Raw genomic sequence first — 27,343 nt, forward strand, 5'->3', positions numbered from 1 at the left:
ACGCCGCTGCCACGGGCACAGCTGCGGAGGGGCTGGGTCGGGCCAGCCCCAGCCTCCTCCCCGGGGGCCGTTGGCTTTTTATGCACCGTTATTTTCATGCGTCATTAATTTTTGTACATCATCATTTTTAGGTACTGTGGGTGTCAGGCAGTTGTCTTTATGCGTTTTCAAGCATGGTTGTTTTGTGCATTTTCATGTATTTTTATGCATTTTCATGTATTTTTATGCATTTTCATGCATTGTTGTCTTTATGCATTTTCGTGCATGGTTGTTTTGTGCATTTTCATGTATTTTTATGCATTTTCATGTATTTTCATGCATTTTCATGCATTTTCATGCACTGTTTTTATGCATTTTCGTGCATGGTTGTTTTGTGCATTTTCATGTATTTTTATGCATTTTCATGTATTTTCATGCATTTTCATGCATTTTCATGCATTTTCATTTACTGTTTTTATGCATTTTCGTGCATGGTTGTTTTGTGCATTTTCATGTATTTTTATGCATTTTCATGCATTGTTTTTATGCATTTTCATGTATTTTCATGCATTTTCATGCATTTTCATGCGTTGTTCTTATGCATTTTCATGCATTTTTGTCTCTATGCATTTTCATGCATCATCATCTTTACGCGATTTTCCACGCGTTGTTGTCTCTCATGCAGTTTTTTCCACGCACGATTCTTTTTGTGCATTTTTTCGTGCATTGCTGTGGTTTTTATGCACCATCATCCCCGCAGCATGGAGCTGTGGCTGCAGGAGGCCAGCTGCGGGCTGCTTGGATGCGTTAGGAATTAAAAGCCCTGTTTGCATCCCCAAAAATGAGGGGTTCTTCGCAGATTGCAGCAGCCGGGGGGGGTCCGAAATCACAAGAAGTGCCGGCTGCAGCAGTGCCCCCTGCCTGCATCGCTGCGTTTAATGCGCTAAGAGGATCCCCGGGTGGCTCTGCCCGGGGGAAACACCTCTCGAAGTAACGAGGTTTCCCTAATCCACCTTTTCCGACCTCACCCACCTGGTTTCAACCTGAAGCTTTGAAACGCATTAGGCGTTCACTCTCCCCAGCTTCCCGGGCCGCTCGACGGATTAATGTCCTGATTTACAGCCCGTATTGTGCGCCGAAGCTGAGCCGGGCCGGGCTCAGCTTTATTTATGACACCAGCGCTGCCCACCACGCCTGTTCCATACAGCCTCCTCGTGGGCTGCTGCTTTCCCTCCTCTGGCAGCAGGAGGCGGAGCGGGGTGCCCCTGTTCCTGCTCGGCAGCTCCCCGCTGCTCTGATTTCCCGGGGGTTTGGGGAAGGCTGGGAGGGTTTTTGCTCAGGCTCCTTCCGAAATATCCCATTTTGGGCAAAAAATGGGATATTGGGGGGTTTGCAGCAGCAGCTGCCAGGGCTCGCCAGGAGGTAAATTCCATGCTGGGCTCCTCAGCGCTTGCCCAGCTCTGTTTTTTTTTCCCTTTTTCCCATGACGCCGCCTCTCCGAGGGCTTCAGAGGGTCCAAAATGTGCTTGGTCCTCGGTGCAAACCCACCGGGCTCTGCAAAGAAAGCTGTGGGGGGTCGGACGTTTCCACGGGCGGCGCCTCCCCGCAGCCTCCCTGCGATGTTTGTGGATAAAGCAGGCGGGGAGGCGCTGCCCGGCCCAGAGGCTGCCAACCCCGGCAATTAGAGCCCGGATTAAAGGCAGATTGGGCTTTAAATTTATTTTGATTGCTGTTTAAATGAACGTATCAGATTAATGACCGCAGGAGCTGGAGGATTTACCTCCGGGAGGGCTGCAGCCCTGGGGCTGTGCAAGGCTGCGCTAAGCCGGGCTCTGTCTCGCGGCCAAGCCCTGCCCAGCACCGCTGCTCATGGCGGAGCTCAGACGGGAGCCAAATTCCCCCTTTTTTTCCCCAATTAAAGGCAGTGGTGAGGTGAGCACTGGGGAGAGGACAGAAACCTGCACCAGGAGCCAGGAAACGCTTACGGGGAGGTTTTCTGGGGAGCATTTCCCCCGGTTTAGAGACACGCGGGTATTTTTTGCGTTCGAAAGCGCCGACCGTGGCGGTGACCTGCTCGTCTTTCAGATCTGCGCCGTCTGCTTGGAGGAGTTCAAGCCCAAGGACGAGCTGGGGATCTGTCCGTGCAAACACGCCTTCCACAGAAAGTAAGTGTGGGACGATGTAAAAGAAACAAAGAGCCAGGGACTGGGGCCGGGTTCTTTGCACGCCTCTGGTCCGAGGCACGCAGTGACGGACGGCCCCTGAATTACGCAGGCGGTGCTGCATTGCCTGTCCCGGGCTTTAGAGAATAAACAACTGACATCTCCCCTTTAATCAGCTTTTATTTACGGCGTTGAGCGTTGCTGGTTACCAAACCAACAGCTCCTCGGCTCCAGGGTCGGTGCCAGGCCGTTCTCCCAAGCCTCCTGGGAGCCTGGAGAGCCGCGCGCGGCGCGGCCCCAAATCCACCTGCGTCTGCAGCTCCTGGGTGGCTGCCGGGCTCCCCCTGCGCTGGGCAGGGAGGCGCGGGATGGAAAAGCCCCTGCCTGGGGCGCTGCGATTTTCCGAAGGCGTTGCGAGAGGCAGCGAAGCGGAGGCGAGTGCCTGAGCCAAGCCTCAGCGGCTGGGGAGGGAGAGAAGTCGCTCACAGCCGCCGCGGCACGGCACCAGGGGTGCCAAAGCCAAAAATCCTCATTGGGGTGGATTCACGGTTCTCTTAAATTCCCTTTTTTTTGTTTCTCTCCCCCCCCCAGGTGCCTCATCAAATGGCTGGAGGTGCGGAAAGTGTGCCCGCTCTGCAACATGCCGGTGCTGCAGCTGGCCCAGCTGCACAGCAAGCAGGACCCCGGCCCCCCCCAGGGACCCCTCCCGGGCGCGGAGAACCTCGTATAGCTCCGCGCCCGCACGGACTTGCCCCGGCGCCGGGGGTTTGGGGGGGGGGGGGGGAACCCCGGGCACCCGGAGACGACAACCAAAGCACTACAGCACCAGCACGGAGCGAGGGCCGGGGACAGACGGACGGACGGACGGACGGACAGACGGACGGGGAGCTGAGAGCACTTTAGGAGGGAGCGCGTCCTCCCCCCTCATCCCGCGCTGGTCCTCGGAACGAGGTTTTTGTTTCGTTTTGTTTTGTTTTTTCCCTCCCCGGGATCCCGGAGCTGGGGCAGAGGGGGGAGCGCCTCGCCTCGATGCCCGTCCCGCACGCGTGCCCGGCTTCGGGCCCCCCCCTCCCCGCCCGGAGCATCGCAGCCCACATCCACCGCGGGTTCGGTGGCATCCGAAGGGGGGGGATTTCTTTCTTTTTCCCCTCCGGGGGGGGGTGGTTACGTGGGTGCAGCCCCACCTCGGTGCTGCGTTTCGTACTCTCTCTGCCCCCCCGGGGGCTTCACACCGGGATCCCCAAAGGGCTGAGCGGGGCAGGGAGCCGTGTGTCCCCCCCCCAAGGACGCACGGGCAGCCGGGTCGGGGCCCCGCTGCGCCCCAGTTCCCGCAGTGGCGCGCCGTGGGCTACCTCAGGGCTTCCGAAAAACCCCTAAAACCCCTTCCAGGGGCGAGCCCCCCGGTGTGAACGCCTCTCCCACCAGCTTGGCTAAAACCACCTCCGGCCCTCCGCACGGCCTTGGCGGAGCCGGGGAGGGGGGGGCACAAAAACCCTGCCCTCTCCGCCCGCTCTCAGCCCCCGGGGGGGCTCGGGGTCTCCAGGTGCAGCCCAACGCGGTGCCAAAATCCCCCAACCCAAGCAGCCCGCGGGGCGCAAGCTGCTGGGGGGGCGGGGGGGCCACAATCCCCCCCTTTGCCTTTCGGGGTGACCCCGGGCACCCCCCGGGCACCCGTCCCCCTTCTCCCCGCAGCTCTCGGTCCCTTTTGGGGGTGCCGGGGGGGGGGGCTCTCAGTATTACCCGGTGGCACAGCAGCGGCGCGGGGCTGGGCGCGCGTCCCCCCTCCCTCGTGTAAATACCGCGCGCCTCCCCCCAGCCTGTTTATGGAGCGTGGAGCCTCATAGACGTGTTTGTACACTACGAATTCTGCAGCAGAATATTTTTTAAAACGGTCGCTGTTTTTTTTTTTTGTTGTTGTCGTTGTTGTCAGGTTTTTTTTGTTTTTTGTAAGCTCTATTTTTGTATATTTAATTGCTATTTTAAAATTCTAATGCGTCCTTTTTTGCTAATCACACTATTCTTAAGGAAAACGAGGAAAAAGAAAAAAAAACACGGTTTTTGCATGTGATTTGACTTGAAATGTAAATAAAAGCAGGTTTTGGAAGCGGGGCTGTGGTTGTGGGGGGTGGGAAACGGCACCTCGGGGGGGGTGGAGCTGGAGCCGAGTTTGCCCCAGCCTCGCACCCGGAGGGATTTTAGCTGCGTTTTGTGGGATTTGGTTTGTTTTGGGGCCGCCGGTCCCCAGTGCGACTTCAGGGACGGAGCAAAGGGCCGGGTCCCTGCGCCCCCAGCCCCAGGGGAGCCCCCCCCTGGTTTCCGCAGCCCCCCCCCCCCGGGGGGCAGCCAGGGGTCCCCAGCCCTGCAGGAGGTGGTGCAGGGGCCCTGGGTACCTGCGGAGCCCCCGTCCTGCCGCCCCATCCCGTCCCTGCCCAGCGCTAAAAGCTGCTGCCCCCTAACGCTGGCAGCCCCGGCGGGGTGCTGGGCGGCGGGAGGAGTAATTAAGGCTTGCTGGCCGTTAATTTTAATCAGCTTCTGCCATCAGCTGAGCGCCGAGGGACACGCTGCGCCCGTTTCCCCTGCACGCTCCCGGCGCTCGCTCTGCGGCCGGGGAAAAGACCACGAGACGCCAAGGGGAGGTTCATGTATACAAAAATAACTGACATATTTTATTCCAAGGAAAAAACAAAACGAAAAGCAGTTTTACAGAAGAACGCGCAACAACACAGCAGGGCATTTGGCGCGAGACGTCGGAGCACGCGGCTGCAGGGCCCGCCACGAAGCCACGGGCGGCATCGGGGACGTGGGTTTGGCACCTCGCCGCGTGCCAGGGCCGGATCTCGTTTCACAGAGGGCGGCGGGGGCACCGCAGAGGTTCCCCAAATCGTTTCAAGGTGGCTTCCGCCTTCCCTCGGCTCCCCAGGGCTGCTACTGGAGCCATCAGCCCCCTTCCCCGCCTTGCAGGGATTCCCCTCCGCACCAAGGGGGCTCTGGAAAAGCCCCGGGGCCGATCCTGCCTGCTGAGCCCCCCCAGGCCTTACTTCCCGGGGCTAAAAGCAGGCCCTGGGCATGGGCACGCTTCAGAACGCCCATTTTTCTCTCCTTTCCTCCCCACCCCCTTTTTTTCTTAAATTCTGGGATGCGCTCAGGAAGGTCCAGGCCCCTCGAGCTCTGAAGGTACCTTGCTTCATGCTCTGTGCTGTCCGGCGCGCTGCTCCCAGCACAGCTGACGTGCCGGCCTTTAGAGAAGCCTCACACAGGATGTAAACTAGGAAAGAACACACCTGGATGGACCATTTCTTCCCTTTTCAGCCCCAAACGAGAGGCAGGTGCCACGCAATGAGCCCAGCCAGCCGCAGAGCGCTGGGGCTGCAGCAAGAGCTCAAGGGACGGACGCGATTTCGCGGTGCAGCCCCGGTGCCTCCGCTGCGCGTTCCTCCGGCCCCCGGTCACCCAACCGCACGGCTGTGACTCCTCCTCGAGACGGCCATCGGGACCAGAGAGCTGAAAATCGACGTCTCTGGGAAGAAACCACGCCTTCAAGAGACGCGGTCGGTGAGGACGACGGGCCCTCGGGGCAACAGGAGCCCTCGCCCGGCTCCCGGACGGAGGCTGCGCGCTTTTAGCAAGTTACGGAGCTGGGAAGCCGAAGCAGGAGGCAGCAGGGAACGGGCCGAAGCTGCGCCTCCGCTTAACCGCCAGCAGCAAGGCAAGGTGCTGAGGGCCCTGCAGGAAAGCAGCTTGTTCACCCTGCCCGCCTCGGGTCATACTGGGACCAGTAAAGCTGGCAGAGCGGAAAGGAGAACGCTACCGACGCCCTGCTCACTAGAGACCCTGCTCCTTTTAGAGCCGAACATCCAAGACTGGGAAGGGTTTCTAAAAAAAGAAGGCAAGGCAAAGCAGAGGGACAAGGAAGGAGGATGGCTGTACAAGCTGCGTGCATGCAGCTGGTCTGTTTTAAATTGCTGGCCACTACCGGCGTCTCTGTTCTTCTGAGGGATCGTTTATTCGGGACGCAGCAAGCTGCCTCCACATTCCCAGCCTGGAAGTGCCGAACCTTTAGAGGCTCCAAGCTGCAGCGAGCCGCTTCGCAGGCTCTACGAGCCGCTTCGCAGGCTGTACGCAAGACTGCACGCACGGAGAACACGGGGAGAAGAACACCTTGTGTGAGGGAAGAGCAGCTTTCCCCCCAGACTACAGCAGTTAGGCAATTAGTAAGCATAAAACGGAGCGTTACAGAGAAGACCCCAAGCAAACGACTGAAAGAAAAGTAATCTTTGGTATAGTTACACGCAGCCAAGCCTTACAACAGAGGCAGGAAAGGAAAAAGAAACCTAGTTCACCTTCACATTTGCTTTTAGCACGCCTCAAGGTCACAGGCTGACAGCTCCTAACGCGACGCCAACGCTACGGCGTGTCCCCGGGGGGGCTGCGGTCCGCACAAAGCGTCACCGGCTGCAAGCGGAACCGCCCTCAGCACATTCCGGTACCCAGGGCACGGGATTTTCGCCTTCCCTTCCGGCTCTAACGATCCCTACACAAAGGTTAAGAACCCGCGCTAGCGGAAAGAAGCCCTGCTGACAGCTCGGCGGTGTCCGACAGGCCGCTGCGCGGTCCGGAGGGGACAGGAGCGGTACCCCCACGGGTTTCACACGCCAGGGCTGTGCTGATGGTCCCGCCCCTGTGCGCGGGACTGATAGCGTAACGAGAACTGTTTGCAAAAAGGCAGGCGGCAGTCCTTTCCCCCCTCTGACGGGATCGCGCAGTTTAACGAGTCACCGAACGCCTGCTTTGAAGCTGAACGTGGGCGTCGAGGCCCAGGGAGCGCCCCGACTTCGTAGGGCCGACGTCCGGAGGCTGCACGGAGTCAGGCTGAATCCAGGAGTTCCAGAAGAGCACCGACGGCACCAAAATAACCCTGCAAGCCAAAACGGAGCATCCATTAGCACCTCACACCTGGGCGTGCACCTGATACGAGAGTAACAGGAATAAATATCGAGCATACAGCGCAATTTTAAAAGCTTATAAGGGGTGGCGGAAGAAATAACCAGACGTGGGTACGTTAGGAAGTAGATCCGGATTCTATTTGCTGCGTAGGACAGCAGAGCTGCAGGGAACCAGGTGCAGCGTCAGTAATGGAAACGGCCTCAGGAAAACTGAAGTTCACAGGCAAGCACGAGCCTGGCACTAAAACATTCTTATCGTAGTTACCAGAGCAACCTGCGTGTTAGCAACCTGCAGCAACGGTGGCCAGAGGAACGGGACAGCTGAAACCCGCTGCACAACGCTCAGCACCGCAGCTACAAACCCCACGGGACTGCCCGCAGGGCGCTCACGGACCTGAGCTTTGGTAAGAGAGAAAATAAAGCTGGAGCGTCGCTTCACCTCGTGTTCCAAGAAGAGAGCTTTCAGCTGTCCCTTCGACCAGTAGTCCAAGGCGTACGCCAGAAGCCTCATGGAGATCGTATTGATCCGCAGGAAGTTGCCAACAAAAACCACTCGATTGATGTTCTGCGAGTACGAAGGAAAAAGACGGGAACGTTAAGCCTGAATTCTTCATTTTCTGCTTGCAACAACGGAAGCCCCACCTTAGAGTTAGAAGAAAAAAAAGTTAGAGTGCCTTTGAAGAAGGCCAGGCGTAGCTTTTCAAATCCCATTTTCCAGTGGGACTTGATGCAAACCAACCAGCTGGAAGCAGACCGAAAGTCACTGGCTCACGTTAAATTCCCCATTAAATCCAGAGAAACTTTACATCGCCCCAAAAGCCTGCTCCTGGCAGCTAAGGAGCAGAACTGCCTTGGCGGGTAGGGACAGGAGCCACAGACAGCGGAGTTGGGGTGCACGCGCAGCTCTCTGAATGCAGGATTTGAAACCTGGACCCAGGGGAGGCTGTCTGCAGGCCAGAAATGACACCAGGTCAGCCTGGGCTCTTGCAGCAGCAAGGGACAGCTTGAAAGAGCAACGCAAGATCAAAAAGGGCGCGTTGGAAGGGTCAAACTGCACGGGGAAGGGCCAGGGAAGAGAGACAAAACAAAGTGACCGTGCTGAAAGGGCCGAGCCGGATCCGCGGAGCGCTACCAACAGGCACGTTTCCATCAAAGAGCGGTGCCAGCCGCGGCGTTCTAAGGCGGGCTCTTCTTCGGACTCTTCTGCACCACCCAGAAAACCACAGGTGTAACTCCAGCCTCTCTGGCTTAGGGATTTCACCAGAATCGTTGGGGTTTTGTTATCAGATCCCTTAACTGCTGAGCAGCACCGTTCGGCACGTGCCACCTCTTCTCTCCCCCCACCTCTGGCCTTTGGCTCCTCGCAGGGAAAGCTGAAGAGCTTTCAACCTGAAAAGAGCACCTAAAACCTCACAGCCAGCGCAATTCTGAAAGAAAGGACAAGACTGACCCAGTTCAGATTTAAAGCAGATTTTCTGCCAACCTTTTCACTCACAGAACGGTTCTCTGGAGCCAAGTGACAACGGGAAACATTCTTGTCCTCCAACGGAGAGGTAATTTTCAGCTCCCCCGCTTCCAGAGGAATCAGGAACACCTCCCACCTGCTCCTTCCCTCACGTCCTTCTGTGGATCTCCCTTCCATCCCCACAGTCATTAACGCTTTGCCCTACCTAACCCTTCAGCATCTTCCCTTCGTTACCCTACGGGCTGGCAAAGCGAGGAATCTGCTGGCGTTTTGTGGGCACGACCATTTGTAAGATACCCGGCACAGTTTCCGCAGCAGATGATGATAAATAGGGTTTGCCGACGAGTGAGGAGTGCTCCAAGCCACGCGAAGAGCCTGTCTCTGTTCTTTCATAGCCCTGTACAATGCTGCTTGACATGAATGCAACAAGGCAGCACTGTAAAGAAGCTGAAAGCACAAAGATACGGTGACGGCCGTGGAAGCGGTGGTGCTCGAGCGAGGAAACGGGGTAAAAATAACCCAGGGGACCCAGAGTACGCAGGCGGGCAAGCACAAAACTCACTTAAGAGCCCAAAAGGAGCGGATTACATCTCCCTGAACATCCAGAAACACAGGAACGAACGCGTCTACTGAAGCGTACGCAGGGAGAGAGGCATGGCACAGCAGCAGCACGGAAGCGATGCCCCAGAGGGGAAGCAACGAGATGGCTTTTCCCAAAATACCTCATTGAGGGCGCACATCCGTGCGATGGAGCCGATGTTGTTGGTGATGGTTATCAGCGTGGCCTTCGCGAGGTCCTCCTTGCTGACAGATTCCCGCTTCTCCTTGCTCATCATGTTCCCAAAACTGCAACGGAAGGCTCAGGGTTAAAGGCCTGGCTGCATCAGAACTCCGGAAGAGAAGGGGAATTGCTAAGTTAATTAAAACAATTCATTTGGAAGTGTTTCTGACTTTAAAAAGCAGCACAGTCAGTCATTTACATCTGGCGTACCACGAGCAGGAGGAGCGGCGGCTCCCCTAAGACACGCAGGTTCAGTTTTTCATCATTGCAGAACTTTCTGTAGAAAAAAAACCCACCGCCAAGCCGTTACCTGGACGCCACGGCCCAGCCCGGCAATCCAAAGCGCTCGTAGTCGCCGCCGTAGATGTCCCGCACCAGTTTGTCCACTTTGGTGCTGTCCCCGTGGGACGCCATCTCCAGGGCTTCTTCGAAGGTGGAGCAACCGGTGAGAAGGCAGCAGAGACCGAAAAAGGTTCCCCCTCCGAGACTGCGACGCAAAGCAGAACCAAAGTCACCCACCTCTGGCTTCTGAAGGGGCGCGGGAGGGGAGGGCTCGTGCAATCTGCCCCGTCCCTCCTGCTGCTGCTCTTTCTGGTGGGAGTAATCCCAAAAGAGGAGCTCTGCTCTTTAAACCTGCTCCTTTTCAGCAACCCGCAGCCCGTAAGGAGTCCCGTGCCCTCACAGCCTGCTGCAGAGGGCGCGTTACTAAACGAGAAGTTCGTTTTCCTGTTTTACAAATATCCACCTTCTCCCCAGCGCTCTGAGAAGTTGATCCCAAAATAAATACTGGTCCTGAGGGGTTCGTGGAGGAGTATTAAGGGACAGCTATGCAAAACTCTGGAAAAAAACACATCCCGTGCACGTTACTGTGCGAACATGCCGTTAAACATGTCTGAGAGGAGTAAGATCTGTGCTGTGGGGCTTTTTATTATTATTATTGTTGCCCATTTTCAAGAGATTTGGGAAAGCTTAAAGCCACGGAGCTCTCTGGCTTCGCTGGCACCACGAGTCACATCTCCAAGAACAGCGGCTGCAGCGGTCCAGCAATGGCCGGGGCATTAGAGTTGTTCCAGCATCCCTTCGCCAAAATAAGGTACCTTGCACGAGTCCAGATTCAAATCTCTGCTGCTGTGACCGGAGCTAACCGTGGTCACGAGCAGGTCTGGGTTAGTACCAAACCGTGGGATCTCTGCTAAATAAAAAGGGTTAATTCCTGCAGCAGGGTAACTGAAAATACAGCTTCCAGGGACACAAGTTGCAGCAGGGAGGCTAAACCATGAAATTCGGGTTCCCTCTTCCAGGAGGGATCTTTATCGGCAGAGACACGGGACCGCAGGAGAAGCTGGAGGCTGACATTCAACTCATCACCCTCTACGCAGCTCGGCCCCGCAAACGCCACCTGCCACGCAGGAAAACGCCGCAGAGCCTGAAATAAGGCTCCCTTCCCCCTTCCCAGCGCTCACCTGGTGCCCGTTACCCGTTTGTAGTTCTCTTTGGAGTAGACGGCCAAAATGCTGACCCCCGAGCCGATGTTCACCAGGAGGAGGGGGTAGGGGTTCTCCAGGTTGAACGGGAGCTTCTGGCACCGCTCGGCGTCGGTCGGGTTTTCGAAGTAGTAGCACTCCGAGCGGCCGTTGAACCCGACCGAGTCGATGTACAGAACTCCTTTAATAAGGCAATCGAGTTCATCGAGCTTGCGGAGCTGAAGGTCGCCCATCTGGCGGAGGGGAAAGAAAAAAGAAAGAAACAGAATATTCAAGAAGTAGCGAGGGACGGGAAAGGGTTTGTGCTCAGGGCCAGAAAAAACGCGTTCGCTGCCAAATTCGGTTATCCCCGCAACTCCTCGCGGTGGCGGAGAAAGAAGTACGGGGGACAGGAGGGCTGCGTGCCCCCCACCGCGGGCGGCTCACTACCCTGCTGCGAAGCACGCGTACGTGAAGGAGGGGGGAAACAAGTAACTTGAGCCAGATTTGGAAGCCAAGAGAACCCCATCGACTTCCCAGGGGCTCAGGACTCTGAGGGACCGGTAGGAAAAGGAAAAAAAAAAAATGAAAAGGGGCTTAGCTGCTCAAAAAATAAATAAAAAAGAGAGTTCTGAGGTTGTTTTCCCCTTATGTCGCTGCCTGGAGTGCACACAACCCCTCTTTGGTACATTTTTCAAGGCTTGGTTAAGCAAAGCATCTAGCACACCCCGTACTTCAGCCCTAAATGACTCCATCTTACAAGGAAGCCACACGATGATGTCAACCCCCGCCTCCCGACCTCCTTTCGGTTAATTCCCCACCTAACCGGACTGAACCTCGACCAGCCCAGTAACAGACGCGAAACCACGCGAGCTAGGGAACGACATGAAAAAAAAATGAAGCGTGCGAACAGCCGGCAGTGAGGAACCACCACTGAGACGGGCACGATCACGGACTAGTGACACAGCGGGTCTCGGCAGAGCACACGGCGCGGCAGTCAGCGAGCCGCTGCGGAGCCGCGGGAAGGCTGCATGCGCTTTCAGGGGAGAGCGGGACCCGATTTAGGGACGTGAACGTGACCCCGCACGCCGTCTCCTGAGCTACGTTTGATCTGAGTTAGGCGCGCTCTTCCGAAGCTGCTTTAGAGGAGTTTAGAGCGGGGAAAGGCTGGAAGCGTTCCTAGCTCGAAGCTTAAACGGAGTTTCACTAGCAGATCCTAAGTGTGTATAGAAGCCAAAAATGCCTACTGTGCGAAAGTCCTGCTCAAATTTGTACGCTCCACCTCCCGTGGCACATAAGGTAGTATGGAGGCTCGAGAAGTGCTTTTCGCTTCCCATTTGAATAAAAGCAGGCATGTCATGAGTAGGAAAGCGTATAAAGTGCAGATTGCCTTTACGTCCACACAGGGTAAGGTCCTTTAGCTCTAGGTGCACATCCCGAATGCCTGCGGATCCGTAGGCGACGTTGGAGGTCAGGTACTTCCGGATGCTTTTGAGATTTTCCACTTCTTCCTTCTCCTCTTCGGCGGTGATGTCCTTCGGTTCAAAATACACCAGCTTGACCAAGGTGCCTCCGATGTCCAGGCCAAACCAGGGAAAGACTGGAGAGGGGAGGAAAAAAAAAAAGAGAGAAAGAAACGGGATATGTAACGCCGAACTGTCAGCAAAATACTCACAGACCGAATCGATCCGTGCAATTCTCTGAGGACTCCGAAGTCCAGCCCCACTCGAGCTACCCGAATCAGTGGAAAATAAAACCAGCGTGCTCTTTCTTTGACAGAACGTGGCTGTGGGCGCTCAGACCCCTCAGCTACCTCCTCCTTCGAGGCACCTGGTGCTCAGGAGCCCCCAGAACCTCCCGAGCAATCCTCCCAACACCCGCAGCGCCGCCACAGAGCGCCCCGAAGACACGGCCCCGGCCAGGCAGGAGCCGCGCGCCGGCCGGGTGCCACTCCGATTTTAATCCCCAGCCATTTTTTTTTTAATCTATAAAGCCCTGAGCCAGAGCCCGGGATAATACCAGCGCTGCTGCATCAAAGCGACGCACAAACGGTAACTAATTACAGCACGTAACGCCGAGGTAGACAAGGCATCTAAGATGCCACAGGGAGACAAAAACAAATGTCTAATTGGATTATTTTATTAGTCAAATTCCGCCCCCCCCCTCCCCCCCGGTGCAAAATATGCCCTGGTGGCAGGCCCGGCGCCGTTTACAGCTGTATTAGATAATGAGCTTCGTGGAGAAGATCAAGAGAAAGCCCCGATCAGCTGGAATCTGCGATTAGAGCGGGGAACTGGAACGGATTAACGCCGCTGTTAACGAGCTGAAGGCTGGGCGGGAGCTGCCGAGACCCGAGGGATGCCGAGCAAAGAGAAGAGCGCAGCCGCGTGCTCGCAGCAGCGGGACAGAACCCTCGCTGCTCCGTAAAAGAAAGCAAAACCCTCGCTGTTCTGTAAAAAAGAGATGAAAGGAGGCGCCAGGTCTATTTCGGGAAGCACGGCCAACCCCCGGTCAGCCTCGCTTTCTGATGCGTTTCCTTCAGACAAGAGCAGGCGCAAAAATAACCGCTTGGGAGGGAGGGAGGGAGGAATCCGGATCGCTGCGTGACGGGGAGAGACAGCGGGAGCGGCCCGAGGGCTCCCTGCACAGCGCTTTCCAGCCCTGCTCTCCTTGGATGACCTGCAGCACGCACAGCCCCGGCAGTTTCGGGACGAGGAGCCCGGCGAGTTCTCTTAACGCTCACCAAAGGGCTTCCAGGAAGCTGCTGGCGGACCTCCCTCTTCATCCCGCACCGCAGCTGTGCCCTCGGGGCGGGAGATTTCTATCCCCCCGCGTTAAGAAGCCCGTAGCAGGCTCACAAAGCTCCGAACCGGTGGAACACCAAGCGTGGAGCCTCTCCACGGTGGGCTCCCTGAAGATGTGCGACGTCCCTGCCAGCCCCGGGCAGACGGCCCGAGCCAGCCACGGGGACAGCCCCGAAGGCAGCCCCGGGGGTAATTAACTCAAACCTAACGATTCCTCGTCACAGCTCTCTCCTTACAAGCCTCCCACCGCCGGTCAGGATCCATTTTCACGCCTCCTTCCCTCACCTGGGCGAGAGCGCCCCGACGACCACGGGCAGACGAACCCAGACTGTGTTTTTTGGAAGGGCGCAGGCAAGAGCAGGAATTTGGGAATTCGTCCCCACGGCACAGAGTCGTGCTTTTCCTTACAAGTCAGCCACACGGCCGTGCCCGGCAGCAGCCGTCCTTCCCCATACCAGAAAAAAAAACCAAGGGGAGAAGCAGAAAAACCCAAGGGGAGGACGCTCGCCTGGCCGGACGCCAGCACCAGCTGCTGTTTCTCCTCAAACACCCATTTCTCCAGCGTCTACCGCGGTCGGAGCCGGCTTTCCTGGCCCGATTTCGGATCCGCAGGCTCTGCTCTCGCCCGGCACCTGCCGGGAAGCAGGCTGCCTCTCGCTGGCGTGTGAAAGAAAGGCAGGAAATCCGCCTCCCAGCGCAGGAGCTGCTCTCCTCGGGGCCTGCGAGCCTGTTCCTTGGAGCGGCTCTGCGGCATTTTCAGCTGCCAGACCCGGGGGAAAAGCTTCAAAATAAATATAAAACAACAAAAACGCCGTGGAATTGTGCGTGAAAAGGAGCGGGGGGGCGAAGGAGGCGCAGCACAGCAGGCACACGACCTGGCCTCCCCAGCACGACAGCCTGCTGAAGCAGGTGCAAAGCGTCTCCGAGGCAATTTTCTTCCAAAAAAGCAAAATTCTTCACCTTTTGGCCCGATGAAGGTTCTCCTCCCTCAGCACAGGCGCTGCACGAGGCAGCCCGCAGGGACATTTGCATCCGCACGGTTCACGTGTGGCTTTCTGTCTCCACACCAAACATTTTCTCCAGCGGGCAGACCTCTGGATCCGGTCCGTGAGCCAAGCGGGGAGCTCCCAGCCCCCCGGACACAGCTGGAGGACGCAGCGCGGCCCCGCGGCAGGAGCTGAAACCCTCCCTTCTCTGCCCCCCCGTCCGCTGGGGGCAGGGAGAGGGAAGGCCTTTGTCTGGTGTGTAAATCACCTTAAAAACCCGGTGCTGCGTAAATAAAAACCCTCCTCGGACCGACTTCCTTCTACCAGGTTCGGGCCGTGAGAGCTGCAGAGTGTCAGGATGAAAGAGGCGATAAGTAAAGGTCTCCGCGGTGGGTTTCTTCACGTGACAGGCGGGATCGCAGAGCGATCCTTCGTTAGGGGGCAATTAGATGAAAAGCTAAAAGGATTTGCCCGTGGAGCAACGAAGACCGACGATTTAGCCGAGCGCACAACAAAAAAACCAGCCAACGCTGTATTTTAATAGCGTTGTGCTGCTGTGGAAATGGTATAGCTGGGGGAAGAAGGAGGAAAAAAACACCAGCATTCGTCAGCGTTCAGTGTAAAGCGCCACCGATCTCACAGCTCCGAGAAGGGGAATGCACATTTCATACGCCACTCCAAGACAGGAAAAGGCATTTAGAAAAAAAAAAAAATCAAAGCTTACATTTTGTGTTGCAAAGGAGCTGCCAAGGCCGAGCTTTAGGGCTTCTGATTTGGAAGAAGACGCTGAAGCTTCCAAAGCCAGCGTTCTGCTGCTCCTCGCTGCCTGGGCACCGCCCGTTTCGTGCCCGGCACGTGGCCCTACGCAGGGAGCCGCAGGGCCCAGCTCTCCTTCCCTGTGCACGTTCAGCCGTGCCTCTTGCCCTTCCTCTTCCTCCCGGCCCAGCCTGCAGGCGCAGACCTCAGGGAAGACTCCAACAACTCCAGAAGGGAACTCCTCCTTTGGCAGGAACCGCCCAAGAGCAAAGCAGAGGGGATTCATCCCTTAATGCACGGCTCCACCTACGCCCACCCTCGTTTTTGAGCTCTCCTTTGCAGCCGATGGCTCCGTCCGGAGCGATCGCACGGCTCCCAGCGGGATCTCTGCGGCGATCTCGTTAGCTGCAGCCACACCAGACTCACCCCCCAAGCTGCTTTTCCTGCATCCCAACGGCAAAGCCGATCCCCGCTGCTCATTACATCCCGCTGCTGCGCTCCGCTTCCAGCCTGTCAATTCCTCGGCAAGCAGAGAGCCCCACAGTAACCTCGGTGACTTCGCGTGAGCTTCGCGGCCCTCGCCAGCTACAGGATGGCTCCTGCAACCTCCCCCGATCTGGAGCGGAGGAAAGGGAGAGGAAAAGCCTTCTGGAGGAAGGCTCTGCAGCGGGCGAGCGCTTTGGAACTGCTTTTTGGGTTTGTTTGGTTTTCTTTGCTGTGGCGTTTGTCCGCGGCGTCCTTCAGGCAGCCGCGTCACGGTGCTGCCGCCTCCTCCTGCGGGCACCCCCGGGCACCTGCAGGCACCCAGCTCCGCGCCACGCATGGCTGAAAGCGGCCACGGCTGCTGCCAAAACCGGGGCTGCCGCCCGCTCCGTGCCCAGCCCGGGTACTGGGGCTGGGGGGGCCGGCCCGTGGCCGGCTTGTCACAGCGTCCCTGCCAAGCCGTGGGGCTTCTCCCCTCCCCTGCTCCCCAGGGGAACCAGGCACCGCTTCAGCCCTCGCTGCCTGGCTCTGGGCTGCTGTCCCCCGTGTCCCCGTGTCCCGTATCCCCCCCACTCCTTCTGTCCTCCCGCCCCCTGCCCTCTATGTCCCCTCCTGTCCCCTGTGTCTCCCCCTGTCCCCTCTGTCCCCCTGTCCCCTGCCTGTGTCCCTGTGTCGTTCTGTCCCCCTGTGCCCCCCCCGCCACCCCACCACCCCCATTACGCCCCCCAATACAGCACCTCCCCCCCGAGCCCCCTTCCCTTAGCCACGCCCCCAACCCCGCCCCCTCCACCCAAGCCCCGCCCACTCCCCAAGCCCCGCCCACTCCCCAAGCCCCGCCCACTCCCTTCCACCCGCTCCGTTGGCCCCGCCCCTCCCCTTAGGCCACGCCCCTCCCTTTAACTCCGCCCCTTCCGCTAGGCCACGCCCCTCCCTTTAGGCCCCTCCTCCTCCTCTAGGCCCCGCCCCCCCCCGAGGCGCACTCACGCGGCCGGTTCTTGCGGACCGAGTCCCGCCGCTGCCTCCCGCTAGGCCCGGCCGCCGCCGCCGCGGAGCTGTCAGCGCCCGCCGCGCCTCCGCCACCGCCGCCGCCGCCGCTCCACCGCCTCGGGGGCCCGGCGTCCGCCCCCCGCCTCCGGGCCTTGTCCTCCGCTCCGCCGCCGTTGCGCAGCGGCTCCATCCGCAGCGCGGCCCGGCCCCATGGGCCGCCCGCCCCGCCGCGCCCCGCCGCTCCCCTCAGCCGCCGCCGCAGCCGCCGCCCGCAGCGCGCCTGCGCCGAGCGGCCCCGGCCCTTCCTCCCCCCCCCGTCTGCGGGCCCGGCCGCGCTCGCTCCTGCCCCGAGGGAAGGGGGCGGGAGGAGCCGTGAGGCGGCGGCCAATCGGCTGCTGCCGCCGAGCGGAGCGACGGGAGGGTTGGCCAATGAGAGGAGAGGGTTGGGAAGCGGCGGGGTGGCGGGCCCGCCCGCCGCGCTCTGACAAGAGCGGGGAGCCAATAGGAGGAGAGAGCGCGGGGAGGGAAGGGGCGGGGGATGGGAGACGGAATTGGCCTATGGCGTCCTTTCGGCAGGAGAATGACACGGCCGCTGTCCAGTGGCGTGAGGCGGCTGCCCGGTGGGGGCGGGAGAAAGCGGATGATTGACAGCCGGGTGTAACCATGGCAACGCAGACGGGGGCCGAGGGGAAGACTGCAGTAGGCCCGGCTGGGCTGGGCCGCGCGGAGGGGGCTGCTTTGCATACGATTTGCATACGCAAATAACGAGGCCTCTCCCCCCCGGCTGCCTTCTAAGTCGTGATATAACCGCAATATGTCACGACATGCATCCTTACCCGTCCCTAGGGCCGTCCCGGGAGGGGGGCAGCAGGAAATGGGGGCGCTCCCAGAGGGGGGCGGGTCTGGACTGACGGGTAAGTGGTAATTAGTAAGCGGTAATTAGGGGGCAGCGGGTGCCTGGCGCGCCTACGGCACGGCCTGGCGTGACTGCAGCCCCGCGGCGTGCCCTGCCCCGAGCTGCGCCCCGCCGACCTCACCTCAGTGCCCTTAATTCCGTACCGAAGAGGTTAAGTGAGCGGGAGTCCAGAAAATAAATAAAAAGTATTTGGATCGCAGCTCCAGCGGGAATTTGCCCAATGCTGGAATTCCCGAACTCCCCGGGCGAAGGGAGCGGGGGCGGTTGGGATTCGGGGCTCCTCCCGGGTAAGCGTGCCGTGGGGCCGGTGCGCGTAGGGCAGAGCAGGACGTCCCTCAGGAGAAATAACCCTTTTATTTAAACGTTGCCTTCTGTTGTATAAAGCCTGCCTGTTCTCATCGCCGAGCTCCAGCCGCGTGCGACACGGCGATGGCAGTCGGGTGCTCCGGCTGCGGACAGAGGAAGCCAGGAGAGGTGAGAGCTCAGCCCCCGGGGGGCACCTGCGCAAAAGACAGCATGGGAAGGACACCCAACATGACAGAAAAGTGCTGTTTCCAGCCACGCTGCCTGAAACCTTCCTAATTCTCCCCAAAAGACATCCGTGCCCACCCCCAGGACCCCCCTGCCAGCGCCGCTTGAGCTGGAGCCGCGCACAGCGGCGGTTTCGACGACGCTGGTGTGATTTCGATGACCGTCCTCTGCAGGTCGGGCCCGGCCGCTCAGCCTGTGGGGAGCCACCGCCGCCGGTCCTGGCGCAGAGCTGAACCCCGGGTGCCTGGAGGGGCTCGCTTCGCCGATCCCGCGACCCGCTACGAGCACAAAGCCCGGGGCTGCGGAGGCAGGAGTGCAAGCGGAGCCCCGTGCCCGGTGCGTACGGCCCGCCCAGCGCACATCTGCTCACGGCGCCCGCCTCGGACAAAAATCCAAAGGCAGCCAACTCCCGGCAGCAGAGACGCTTCGAAACTGCTTGTGGCAAAAGTTGTACGTAATTAACGTACAGCTCTCTTAATTAAAAGCACCTCTCTTCTCAGGCTGAGAAAGCTGAATGAACTGGAGCAACCTCCCCCCCGACCCCAAAAAAAGCAGCAGGCCTGGTGTTTGGATCCTTCTTTGTGGCCTCGGTGGTTCTGCGGGCCTGTAAACCCAGCCCAAGCACGTGAACGCGCTGATTTAATTCTCTGCTCAACTTCTCCCTGAAAACCGCTCGGTGCCCTTCCTCGCTCTACAAAAGCTGGGGTTCTCCCCCCCATTACAAACACACGACACCTCAAAAGCTTTGTGAAGTGGCAAACGGTTTTATTGCGTATTTCAAAATACGCCTTGCTCTCTTTTAGAGGATTTGCAGGACGCGATCCCCCTCCCGCAGGCTCACCCGCCGATGACGCCCCTAAAGTGCTACGTTACAGCGGCGAGAACGAGGGCACACCAAACGCCGAGAAAACCGCGTGCTTTTATCAGGCCTGAGGCGGTGAAACAGCCCGGCCGCGTCCCAGGAGCGATTCAACGTGGAAATACGAAGTGAACGAGCCGTGGCTACAAAGTACTGGGGAAAGAGGGGAAGGATTCCGCAGCCGGGGAAAGCGCCCGCAGGGAAGAGAGCCCTGGTCCGGGTGCTGCTGCCTTGGGATCTCCCAAACCCCGCCGAAGGCTGTGGGGAAGGCGCGTGCCCCCTCGCTCCCCCAGGCTGAACTTTCAGCTGGAGGCCTCACGCGCGCTGCCTCACAGCACGTTACGACTGCATTTGCTGGCGCCTCCTGCTCCCGTTCTGAGCAATATATTCAGGAGCCCTGAACGGAGTGAAGGGATTTGGGGAAGATTTCCCCGTCCGCCGTAAATTAGAAGTCCGAGCGCTAAAAGCTGCAGCTTTCAGGGGGGGAGGCCGTGGGTCCGTGCGAAGTGCTCGCGGCCAGAATTGCTTAAGGCTGAGCCAAATGTCTCACTGGGCGCCGCCGGCGGGGAATCCCGGGTTCTTCCCCCTGCTTGTGGGGAGCTTTGGGAACTCACCACCTTCTCTTCAGCTGGGGAGAACAGCTGAAACATCCCCCGGCGCAGCAGGGACATAAAGTGCGTTCAGAAAGCCCTCTCCCCTCCGCCGACAGATGCAACACCGGGCGCTGAGCGGCTCGCGGCTCGCGTCCACCCTCCAAATCAGCCCCGCCGGCCCGAAATCGACACCTCGCTGTTCCGTGCGTTTATTGCCCGTCGTTTCAGGAAGGCACTTGGTGCATTTCGGGGCAAAGGGTGAGCGCTAGCAGCTGGCGGCCCTGCGAACTTGGGCAGCAATCCCCCAGCCCCCTCTGTGCTGGAGTCGGAGAGGGGGCGTCCAGCGACGCTCCGCGTCGTGCCTCCCTCCCACGGGCTGAGGCAATAAACCACACACAGGGCAATAAACCACACGCGGGGCAATAAACCACACGCGGGGCAATAAACCACAAGCAGTGTGGAGCTCCGGGGAAGGGGCTCAAAATTTGGGGACACAGGACGAGGCGGAGGCAGGCAAGCGCCTCCCGAAGCCGCTGGTATCTGAAAACACAACTCGTGAGCACCACGGGCAGCTCCCACCGAGCACCCCGCAACCCCCGGGAATCCCCTTTTGGGACATCGCCGCGGTTCCTCACATGGAGAGAGGTCCCCTGAGGAGCTGCTGGAGAAACCCGGCGCTGCTTCCACCCCCCAGGAGCAGCCCTTCGTCCCGCCGCGGGGCTCGCAGACCCTCCCCGGGACGGCCGGACCCCATTTCGGGAACCCGAGCTCAGCGGCAGGGGCCCCAAGGGGTAAGTTACTGGAAACGTACCGCAGAATTTTGTTGGGGTTGGGGTTTTAGCTCATTTGGGAGCCTTGCAGCCCGACCCCCGTGCTGCTCCATGGGGGCAGCAAGGAAATTAGGGACCCAAATTTGGAACTGGGACCTTTGAGAGAACCCCGAGCATCCCGATCAGCAGCTAGCACAGGGCTCGATCCTGGTTGTGTCCCAGCCCCAGGGCGAGCTTCCTGCCCGCCGCGCCAGGAACGCAGGAACGACGCTCACCCTGCCAGGCCCAAAAACGCAGCCTGAAGACGAACAAACGTGCCTAAATCCTCTCTTCCCCCCGGACGGGGAAAGAAGAAACAAGGCTGATCCTTGAGAAAGCAGCACGGGGAGCAGGGAGGTCTCCGTGGGTGTCGGTACCCCAAATCCTGTGCCATGCCGACCCGCCGGACCAGGGGAGGACGTTTTGGAGCGCTGAGGCAGGACGACGGCTCCCGGGAGAGGGGGCAGCTCGCACCGCTCCCTCGGCGGGACGGGGAGCTTGCCGGGACCGAACATGGGAGACGTGGAGAATTTCCAGCAATTTCCCCTGACTCCGGGCTCGAGGGATCGCTGCCGAGCGACGCGCTGCCCGCGGGCGCAGGAGGAGAAGGCAGCGGGCGGGAAGGTTGTTGGGAGACGGTGGGGGGGGGGACCAGGGCAGAACCCAACAGCATCAGGCGACCGAGGCCTCTTCCAGCGAAACCTTCTGGGAGGAGATTTAACGGCGGCCCCTCCCTGCCGTCCCTCGGGGTTCAAACGCGCCAGACGGGATTCCTGCCGGGAAGAGGAACCTCCCGCGGGGTGGCCGCGGCACCCCCGTTGCTCTCCGCTATTTCTGCAGCCGGGCGTACACCAGGAACGCCACGGCGGAGATGAGCGCGATGCCCACGGCCGGGACGAGGTAGGGCAGGGACGGCCCGGGGCTGTCCCCAGGGCTGGGGACGCTGCCGGGCGCGGCGTCGCTGCCTCCGCTCGAGGCGGAAGCCGGGGGGCCGCCCGAGGGACCAGCTCCGTCGTCCGGGACGTCGTTGCTCGCCTTCAGCAGGGCGCTGGGGCCGTGAGCCACGCGGATCTCGTCGGTTCTCCAGCTCGAGGGGGACCAGGAGCGTGCTCCCCCCGCTTCGTCTCCGCAGGATGCCGAGGAGCAACGTCCCGAGGCGGATCCCTCGCGTGCTCCTCCGGGACCTGAGCTGTCGGTGCTCAGCAGGAGCGGGTCGCTCCTCAAGCCCAGGTGATCGGTGGCCTCGGAAGCGGAGCCGCCCGGGGGCCTGGCGGCTGCCTGCGGGCTGTCGCCCGCCACGGAGAGGAGGATGCCCGGCTTGCTGAGCTCCGCGTCCTCCTCCGGGACGGTGGGAGAGGCCCAGATGCTTGTGGCAGAACTGCCCCGGGGGGACGTCGGCCTCCCAGCTGCGCCCACAGAGCTTCCCCCGACCGCTGGGCCCTGGAGAGGGGCCGCCGAGGCCGGGAGAACCTTTGGGAGACAACGAGAGGGGGAGAGAGTGGGGCAGGGAGGTGCCGAGGCTCGGGGGGAGCCTTTGGGGTTTGGGGGCGATGCAGGAAGGAAGAGGAGAGGAGAAGGGGCTGGGACGAGAGGGGTGGAGATGGCCCCTGGAATGCCCTGGAAGCCCGTGGCCTGGCTGCCAAGTCACAGCGGGGAATCGGGAGTCAGAGACCAACGAATCTCGGCTCCCTTCCTCCTCCCAGCATTCGGGAAGCCATCGCAGACTCCAAAGCTGACAAAGTGCGAGACAGCCAGGCTCCGAGAGCCAAGGGTCCAGCCAGTCCCTGCCCCCCGCGTCCCGGGGGGGATCCGCTCGAGCCCTCAGCCCCACAAAATCAGCGGGGGACACCCCAGGGAGGTTGGGGTCAGGCTGGGACCGCCGTCGGGGCTACGTGTGTATCGCAACACCCAACAGCCGAGGCAGCTCCTGCACACAGCTCCGGGACAGGAAGAGGAACGCGGCGGGGAAAAAACCCCAAGTAAACTCGCCCCCAGCTCAAAAAGCCTTACGCTGCAGCAAAAAAAAAAAAGGTGCCAGCCAGGGGAGACTGCAAGGACCTGAAGGAAACGCAAGAGGCAGTGAAAGGTCACCTACTTTCTCCTCTGCCGGCATGGAGGGGGTGCTGCCGGCCGCCTTCCCCGCAGGCAGCGCTTCCTCTGGCACGGGAAGCTTCCAGGAGACGTCGCGGGATGGGGAAGTGTCTCTGGGGGCAGCGGCCGGGGGGGTTGTTTCCATCCGGGTGGCTGATGGGGAAAGAACAAAACACCGCGTTAACCCGGAGACCTCAGCGGGTCTCTGGGAGAGGCCCGCCGCCAGCCGCGGAAGCAAACTCACCTCCCTCCTCGTGCTCTCGCAGCGTCCCGACCCGCTTCTGCTCCGCGTCAAACTGCTGCTGTATGAGGAGGGGGCTGCGCACGTCCACGAAGCTGCTCGGAGGCCCTCGGTGCTCGGAGAGCTCCGCCTGCTTTTCCTGCATCCCCTGCGGGCCGTGGGGCTGCGGCACCCCCCCGCCGCCCGGGGGCTCTGCCAACCCCGCGGGCAACTCGGTGGAGACGTAGACGTCTTCCTGGGGCTCGTTCCTGGGCTGCCCGGCGCCACGAGCGGTGACCGGGTCCCTCAGCGGGACGGCCGTGCCCAGCCCCGAGCCCGGCGCGGCGCGGCGCAGGTGCTTGGCGTTCCCGAAGCACCCGTTGTCCACGCACACCGGGTAGCGCTGGCCCAGCCACTCCCGGCCCCGCTCGGGGGGAGCAGCCGGCGGCAAAACCACGCCGGCAGCCCCCGGGGGCCCCGCTGCCGCCTGCTGAGCCTCGGAGGGGCACGGGAGCGGCCCCCACGCGCTCTGCCCGTCGCTCGCTCCAGCACGGGCCGCGCTCAGCGGCTGCAGCGGTGGCTGGGGACTCTTTTGTTCCAGGGGCTGGAAGAAAAGGAGCTGTTAAATCGCCGCGCGGCCCCGTTTCGGCCTGGCTGAGGACACACGGGGCCACCGGGGTGCCTCACGGTCACACGGGGGCAGCAGGAGGGAGCACGGACCAAGAGCGAACCCTGCCCTCGCGCAGTTACAGGGCTGCATGCAGGCTAAAAGGGGGCAGCTCGCTGCTGCTCACCAGCAGAAGCTGCATTCTACCCCAAATTGCGCGTGGAAATGGCACAGAAGGTGCCTGACCCCCTGCTTCTCCGTGGGCGAAGCCGCCAGGCGCAGCGAGCACACAGCAGACCGGCAACGAGAGCGTGCTTGTGGCACCCAAACCACTGAAACCCCGCTCCCAAAGGGATCTTCGCAGCCCTGTCCCGCTCACCTTCTCCTGCACAGGGGCCCTGGCGTCCAGGTCGGTGCTGGGAACGTCCGCGCTCGCAGCTGAGCTCCCGGCTGGGCTCGCAGCAATGGCAGCAGCGCGCTGGAGAGGTGGATGGCCACCGGTGGGCGAGGTGCAGCGGGGAGGATCGGCCAGCGGGGTGTCCGTAGCGGGCTTGGGGCCCGAGAATGGCAGCTGGGCGCTGACGGGCTGGGCATCAGGAGGGAAGGAGGCCACACGAGGATTTGGAGCAGCTGGTGGAGCTGAGGCTGTTGGAGGAGCTGGGGAGGTGAAGGTAAAAGCTGAGGCAGCGCAGGAAAGCCGAGGAGGCAGAGGATGGGCGTGGGGCTGAGGCAGCCCTTCTCATGCCCATGCTCCGTCCCCACACCGGCCAAACCTGCAGCACCCCTTAATTCCTGTTTCCATCTCCCCTTACGACAAGGGTGACAAGGCACCCGGCCCACTGCCAACCCAAGCAGCTTTGAACAAGGAACCCTGGGGACCTCCTCCCGTCCCCAGGCATGCCACCGGGGCAAGGCCCGGAGATGAGGCCACTTACGGGTTTGGTAGAGGTCATAGACCTGCTGCAGCTCTTCGGCCAGGTGCCCCGCGTTGTTCTGGTGCAGCGCGTTGATCAGGTCGGTCACCCAGCCCCGGCGGCACTTCACGTGCTGATATAACTTGTAGGCGGTTGCATTGCTGCCCCGCACCTCCCCTCGGGTATGAAGTTCATCCTGAACAAAGAACACCAGGAGGCACGGCGTGCCTTAGAAGGAGAATCAAAGAACCACAGAACAGTTTGGGTTGGAAGAGGAACCTCAGAGCCCGCCCTGCCCCCAGCCCAGGCTGCCCCCAGCCCCATCCAGCCTGGCCTTGGGCACTGCCAGGGATGGGGCAGCCACAGCTCCTCGGGGCGGCCTGGGCAGGGCCTCACCGCCCTCATAGCAAAGAATTTCTGCCTTGTATCTAACCTAAATCTGCTCTCTTTTGGTTTAAAGCTGTTACCCCTTGTCCTATCACTGCCCCCCTGCCACAGAGTCCCTCCCCAGCTCTCCTGCAGCCCCCTTTAGGTACGGGCAGGCCGCTGTGAGGTCTCTCCGGGGGCTTCTCTTCCCCAGACCCAACACTCCCATCTCTCAGCCTGGCCCCACAACAGAGCTGCTCCAGCCCCTGAGCACCCCCGCGGCCTCCTCAGGCCCTGCTCCAGCAGCTCCACTTCCCCGTGCTGGGCCCAGAGCCGAGCACAGCACTGCAGGGGGGGCTCAAAACAGCAGAGCAGAAGGGGACAACCCCCCTCCCTCGCCCTGCTGGACAAAAATAAACAGAAATAAAGCTGCTGTACAGCGCCCGTGCTATAAAACCAGGCGAGGGGCCCCGTGGGGCCGTGTCGCGGCCTGGCAGGGCTGAGGAAAACAGAAAGTTACCCTGTCCGCTTCGGTGAGGCAGCTGAGGGAATCGACCAGCGACGCCACGTGGATGTTCTTGAACTTGTCCATGTTCCTCAGGATGTGGCCGTACACCTTGTCCTCCGCAAAGCCCATCCTGGCTCGGCACCTGAGGAGAGAGGGAGGCCGGGTGGAGCGGGGCCGCTGGCGACGCCCGCTGGGGCCGTAGGGCCGGGCTGTAAGGGGCACCAAGAGGCAGCTCCTGGGCACGGAAGCAGCAGGGGGAGCCCTGTGAGGGAAGCCCAGCTCAGCCTGGCCTCCAGGGCCCGCTGCGGGGGGATTTGGGGCCGGGAAAACGCGTTTGTTACCTCAAACACCCCCCTGCCCCGCTCCCCGGCCCGCTGCCGCCGCCCCGTCCCCGGCCGGCCGCTAAGCCCGCCCACCTTCCCCCTCTCGCGCCGCTCATTGGTCGCACCGCCCGTCCGTCGAGGGAAGGGCGGGCGCTGATAGGCGGAGCGCTGTGAGGGGGCCGGGGGCCGCCCCACGGGCTGAAGCGGCGGAGCCGGGCCCGATCGCGGGCCTGGGGGGAGCTGGGGTTGGGGGGCCGGGGGCAGCCGGGCCTCGTCCCCTCGTCCTGTGCCCACAGCCCCGGGGGGATGTGGCGGCAGCTCCCCGGCCCCGGCTCGGGCTGGGCAAAACACTTCATGTTCCACATTTTGTCCACATTTGGGCTGTAGTTTGCCTCACAGGGGAGGGAAAACGCTTCATTTTCCACAGTTTGTCCACATTTGGACTGTAGTTTACCTCACAATGGAGGGAAAATGCTTCATTTTCCTCATTTTGGGTTCAATTTGGGCTATAGTTTGCCTCACGGTGGAGGGAAAACACTTCATGTTCCACATTTTGTCCACATCTGGGCTGTAGTTTGGCTCACAGGGGAGGAAAACTGCTTCACTTTCCACATTTTGTCCACATTTGGGCTGTAGTTTACCTCACAATGGAGGGAAAACGCTTCATTTTCCACATTTTGGGTTCACATCTGGGCTGAAGTTTGGCTCACGGTGACAACAAAACGTTTCATTTTCCCCATTTTGGGTCCAAATTTGGGCTGAAGTTTGGCTCATGGTGGAGGGAAAACACTTCATTTTCCACATTTTAGGTCCACATCCAGACTGAAGTTTGGCTCACAGAGGAAGCAAAACGTTTCATTTTCCCCATTTTGGGTCCACATTGGGGCTGTAGTTTGCCTCACAGCGGAGGGAAAACACTTTGCTTTCCACATTTTGGGTTCACATCTGGGCTGAAGTTTGCCTCACGGAGGAAGTAAAACATTTCGTTTTCCCCATTTGGGGTCCAAATTTGGGCTGAAGTTTGGCTCACGGTGGAGGGAGAACGCTTCATTTTCCACATTTGGGTCCACATCTGGATTGTAGTTTGGCTCACAGTGGGGGCAAAATGCTTAATTTTCCACATTTTGGTTCCACATTTGGGCTGAAGCTTGGCTCACGGTGGAGGCAACCACCCCGGTGCCCGCCAGGCTCAGGCTTAGCCCGGTTTCAACACCCACGGCGTGCGCGTGGTCAGCGCTAAGTAGCAAAAACCCCGAAATCTCACTGCCGTACCACCGCCCAGGCAAACCCTGCCTCCTTCAGCCGGCTGCGTTCTGCGTGACAACGCCAGAAATAACAGCAGAGACGGCACCCGGGCCAAAACCACGGCACCCCACGTCACTTGGCGGGGCAGGGGCCGGGGGCAGAAACCCGCGGGGAGGAGGCTGAACGTCTCCCCCGGCACAGGGCACGCTGCAGCCCGCGGGCACGGGTGGAAAAGCTCTGGTCCTAAGGGTTTGTCTACAGTCGGGTTAAGGTGTCTACAAACCGGTGATCCCTAAGGGCTTTTTTTTGTAGGGTCTGGGTGGGTTTATATCGGTAAGATAAAGGAGAAGGGTTTGGCTTTGAGGTGGTGTTTTCATGGCAGCGACCCCGAGTCCAGGCCGGCATTTTTTCCACAAAGCCCGTCTCCAAACAGCGCCTTGAACTGGTGGAGGCTACGAGGGGTTTCTTCAGTCAGCAGCACGGCATCTCCAGGTAAGATTCAGCCTTTAACTTCGTACATTTCTCTTCCTTACCGCTGGCTTCCTCTCTCGT

The 27,343-nt window shown here is 60.3% G+C and overlaps 4 protein-coding genes and 1 long non-coding RNA gene across 12 annotated transcripts in view; 2 read left to right on the top strand and 3 right to left on the bottom strand.

The window, feature by feature from the left end:
- The window catches only part of RNF24 (ring finger protein 24), a 24,775-nt gene extending 20,530 nt beyond the window's left edge, over positions 1 to 4,245 (top strand). For all 7 annotated transcript variants that reach the window (XM_080590110.1, XM_080590113.1, XM_080590116.1 and 4 more), the window contains 2 exons: positions 2,065 to 2,144; positions 2,733 to 4,245. In XM_080590110.1, the coding sequence (XP_080446236.1) occupies positions 2,065 to 2,144; positions 2,733 to 2,871 (219 nt within the window). In that variant the 3' untranslated portion in view covers positions 2,872 to 4,245. The remainder of the gene's footprint in view (positions 1 to 2,064; positions 2,145 to 2,732) is intronic.
- On the bottom strand, positions 3,991 to 17,086 carry PANK2 (pantothenate kinase 2). Of its 2 annotated transcripts, XM_080590108.1 has the most exons (7): positions 16,807 to 17,086; positions 12,041 to 12,393; positions 10,794 to 11,047; positions 9,641 to 9,817; positions 9,272 to 9,395; positions 7,524 to 7,649; positions 3,991 to 7,056 (listed from the first exon to the last, which is right to left on the bottom strand). In XM_080590108.1, the coding sequence occupies exons 1-7, from the start codon at positions 16,997 to 16,999 to the stop codon at positions 7,006 to 7,008; spliced, it is 1,278 nt and encodes a 425-aa protein (XP_080446234.1). In that variant the 5' UTR covers positions 17,000 to 17,086; the 3' UTR covers positions 3,991 to 7,005. The 2 variants fall into 2 exon arrangements, with proteins under 2 accessions (XP_080446234.1, XP_080446235.1); XM_080590109.1 differs by lacking the exon at positions 16,807 to 17,086 and having other exon boundaries at positions 12,184 to 12,326.
- LOC308194338 lies at positions 12,404 to 15,758 on the bottom strand. The gene is made up of 2 exons (XR_013950454.1): positions 15,308 to 15,758; positions 12,404 to 14,926 (listed from the first exon to the last, which is right to left on the bottom strand). It is a non-coding gene; the product is annotated as an uncharacterized lncRNA (long non-coding RNA).
- A 1,914-nt stretch (positions 17,087 to 19,000) lies between the features above and the next one.
- MAVS (mitochondrial antiviral signaling protein) lies at positions 19,001 to 26,119 on the bottom strand. The gene is made up of 7 exons (XM_080590107.1): positions 25,565 to 26,119; positions 25,236 to 25,365; positions 24,371 to 24,545; positions 23,815 to 24,092; positions 22,853 to 23,432; positions 22,613 to 22,761; positions 19,001 to 21,987 (listed from the first exon to the last, which is right to left on the bottom strand). The coding sequence occupies exons 1-7, from the start codon at positions 25,909 to 25,911 to the stop codon at positions 21,346 to 21,348; spliced, it is 2,301 nt and encodes a 766-aa protein (XP_080446233.1). The 5' UTR covers positions 25,912 to 26,119; the 3' UTR covers positions 19,001 to 21,345.
- Positions 26,120 to 26,827: 708 nt separating this feature from the next.
- Positions 26,828 to 27,343, top strand: part of PTPRA (protein tyrosine phosphatase receptor type A) — a 101,160-nt gene continuing 100,644 nt past the window's right edge. The window contains exon 1 of the mRNA XM_080590104.1: positions 26,828 to 27,283. The gene's annotated coding sequence lies outside the window, so the exon portion shown is untranslated. The remainder of the gene's footprint in view (positions 27,284 to 27,343) is intronic.

The sequence above is a fragment of the Anser brachyrhynchus genome (genome assembly GCF_964034855.1).
Source record: "Anser brachyrhynchus genome assembly, chromosome: 4".
Classification (NCBI taxonomy): domain Eukaryota; kingdom Metazoa; phylum Chordata; class Aves; order Anseriformes; family Anatidae; genus Anser; species Anser brachyrhynchus.

Coding starts and splice junctions, on each gene's coding strand:
- MAVS (XM_080590107.1), bottom strand. CDS start 25,911: ATGTGGAACATGAAGTGTTTTGCCCAGCCCGAGCCGGGGCCGGGGAGC. Junction 25,366..25,564: donor GGGGCAGGGGGGTGTTTGAG/GTAACAAACGCG, acceptor CTCTCTCCTCAG/GTGCCGAGCCAGGATGGGCT. Junction 22,762..22,852: donor GCGAGAGCACGAGGAGGGAG/GTGAGTTTGCTT, acceptor TTTCCCCATCAG/CCACCCGGATGGAAACAACC.
- PANK2 (XM_080590108.1), bottom strand. CDS start 16,999: ATGGAGCCGCTGCGCAACGGCGGCGGAGCGGAGGACAAGGCCCGGAGG. Junction 9,396..9,640: donor GGCTGGGCCGTGGCGTCCAG/GTAACGGCTTGG, acceptor CTTCCGTTGCAG/TTTTGGGAACATGATGAGCA. Junction 7,057..7,523: donor CTCTCTTCTTGGAACACGAG/GTGAAGCGACGC, acceptor TTTGGCTTGCAG/GGTTATTTTGGTGCCGTCGG.